The following is a 2,766-nucleotide window of genomic DNA, read 5'->3' as shown; positions in this document are numbered from 1 at the left end:
GAAGAAAGCTTAGATTTTATTGATTACTGATTCTATTTGCTGGTTCACATCTAGATTTGGTAAAGAAATAACATGATTTAGGGTTTAAAAGTGTTTGCTTGTCAATCCCCTTTTGCCCAATTGTACTTAATTTTGGACACATTCTGCCCACTTTTGTTCACTTTTGTCTACTTTTGTCCACTTTTGTCCACTTTTGTCCACTTTTGGACACTTTTGTCCACTTGGTGTCCAAAAGTCACGCTAATTCTCAAAATTGCCCACCCATTTGAAATGGGTGAGGCATATTCAAGATGTGGCTGAGCAATCGACTTGTACAGAGTTAGCATCGTGATACTATCCCAGGACATAAATGTGCGATATATCCAACCACATGTTTGAAAAACCTTACCAACTTTTCAAAATTTGAGTCGTTCCTGAGGGTGAAGTTAAAGATTTTGAAAGGATGTTAATGAGTGTCATTAAGTGAGGTAATAATTACTGTGTTGGCTGTGACAAGGAGTTCTCTAGACATGGAGGTGGACAGTGACCAGACGACAGACAACGAAAGGGCAATGTGCACTAGCTCTTCAGTAGGTCAAAAAACGTGTGTTTTGTTAAAACCTTGGTATTCATCCTGCAAATCTGAGATTTTCTGCAAATTCATTGCATGTGCAAACCTTTTTCAGGTTTCCTTTCGCCATAATTTTGTCACATTTTTGGCTTACCGCCAATTGAAATTTAATACCGCATTTCATTCGGTTCATATTCAAGATGAGGTTGAACAATCACATTTCATGTACGAATGATTGTAAATACAATACGTCAACGTCTTACGTAAGTGAAGTCTTTGAACTCTATAGTTTCCCTACGCCAAGAACATGTAAAATGACGAACATGGCGCAGTAGGTAGCATTCTTGAAGTTTCAAAAGCAAAAAGATGCCCTTGAAGTTCACAAGTAAATCAATCCTCACCCAACCTCAATTCATCTGACATTGTTCATTTGACTAAGGTGAGAATATATTGAATGAAAGCAACAAAATCATTCACTTTTCTTCTTTCTTTGATTCTAAATGTAATATGTAAATATCTTATTAGAAACAACTTCTAAAACTACTATCGTTGTGATTTATGGGGCAGTGATCAAGCCTTACGGAAATTAGTTCTATTAAACATCTTTCATGTCTTTAAAGATTTAGATTTAAAGAAAAAAAATAGCTCATTTTGTCAGCTTCTTCTAAAACCATAAAATGATCACTAGGGGTCGGAAAATTTGTTTGTGATTTTGGGGAAAATACAGAGTGCGGGAGCAAAATATTACGCCATTTGAAATTCAAATTTTCCACTTTAATAGAAAGTTTTGATAAAAAGTAATTGAATGTTACGCAAGCTGAGAGATCTGTTTACATTCAATATTAGCGGAATTTTTCCAAGTTAGTTATGATGGCCACTCAAGAATGAAAAACGAGAAGGATATCAGATTTTATAGACGCGGAAATTTCATCAAAACGTATTGTTGGTAATGTTGGGGTCACAGAGAAGACCGTGAGGAACGTGCAACCTACAAAAGACTTTCAGGAAGCCTGGAAGTGGTGGGTCCAATTTGAAGAGAAATGATACATTTTTGAATGCCCTGATGTCCAAAATTGAAGAAGATCCAACAGTATCTATGAGAAGATTAGCTGAGGTCTTTGAAGTTGATGAGAGCACCATCAGACTAGCCATCCATGATGATCTTGGTCTTATCAGCTATGCAAGAACCCCTAGGCATTTGTTGACAGTCGCACCCTGTACATGTTTGTAAGTTGCAAAAACCAGCCAAAATCAGTTTCAAAAACCTAAAAATAAGTTTTAAAAGGCAAAAATAGTGTTTTATTTGTTTGGATATTCAAGTATTAGTGTTGTATTTGCGATAAAAATCGCTTGATTGAAATTTTTCACGGTCCTTTTGCTCGTTGGGCTCATTACAATCCCAGATCGTTGCCCTTGGTCTGAATTTTTTGTAAAGGGATTGCTGTTCTTGGATGAAGTTTTCCCTTTTACCAACAGTTGGAGGATGAACGTCGAAAGGCTTGCCTACTTCCTTTGGCCTCTTGCCGATTTTCAGCAGGCCCTTAGTTTTGGTTCTGACATCAAGGTTGCTCTCACTTGCATTTTGGCACATTGCTTTGGTGGAAAACGATTGGAGGCCACATTTCTGTTTTACGTCCAAACTGTTAGATGTTCTAGGCTCAAGGTATGAAGAACTAACGCGACAAGTTTTCGCGTTATCTTCAAGTTTCTTCAATCCGTACTATACGACTTGTCCATTATATCAATGATATAGAGTTGAAGGGAGTGTTTTGAGTGTCATCGTCATCGTCTGCAAAAATGATATTTCTCGCAATACTTATCCTGTTACTATTGTTCCAATTGTTCAAAAGCTGTCGCGGGTATCCCAAAGTCTACAAGGGTCAACAACTCCCGCCGGGTCCAAATTGGAGTCTCCCTCTGATTGGACACTTGTACTTATTTCAATCCAATCCTATTGATACCTTCATGGAAATGGCCAAAACATTGGGAGGAGTCTTCATGTTTGATTTTGGCCCCAAAACTAGTGTCATCCTCTTGGATCCAGTTCTGATTGATCAGGTAATTTTTCAAAAGTTGCGCTTTTCTGGATTCTTTGATTAAACGACAGACGTAAAGATGCTTTATAAAGAAGCAAATGTAGGTAAGAAAGGTGTTTAGAAGATAGAAAAGCCAAGATCGACAACGTGGTTGAAAAAACCTGCCAAAACATTGTTTAA

General features: G+C 37.5%; 1 protein-coding gene across 1 annotated transcript in view; it reads left to right on the top strand.

Annotated features, from left to right (window-relative positions):
• Positions 1-2,259: 2,259 nt before the first annotated feature.
• LOC131890433 (cytochrome P450 2B4-like) overlaps positions 2,260-2,766 on the top strand; it is a 13,885-nt gene continuing 13,378 nt past the window's right edge. The window contains exon 1 of the mRNA XM_059239772.1: positions 2,260-2,608. Within this exon, the coding sequence (XP_059095755.1) occupies positions 2,348-2,608 (261 nt within the window). The 5' untranslated portion in view covers positions 2,260-2,347. The remainder of the gene's footprint in view (positions 2,609-2,766) is intronic.

This window comes from Tigriopus californicus, chromosome 11, assembly GCF_007210705.1.
Source record: "Tigriopus californicus strain San Diego chromosome 11, Tcal_SD_v2.1, whole genome shotgun sequence".
Classification (NCBI taxonomy): Eukaryota; Metazoa; Arthropoda; class Copepoda; order Harpacticoida; family Harpacticidae; genus Tigriopus; species Tigriopus californicus.
This window is presented reverse-complemented; position numbering and strand designations above follow the sequence as displayed.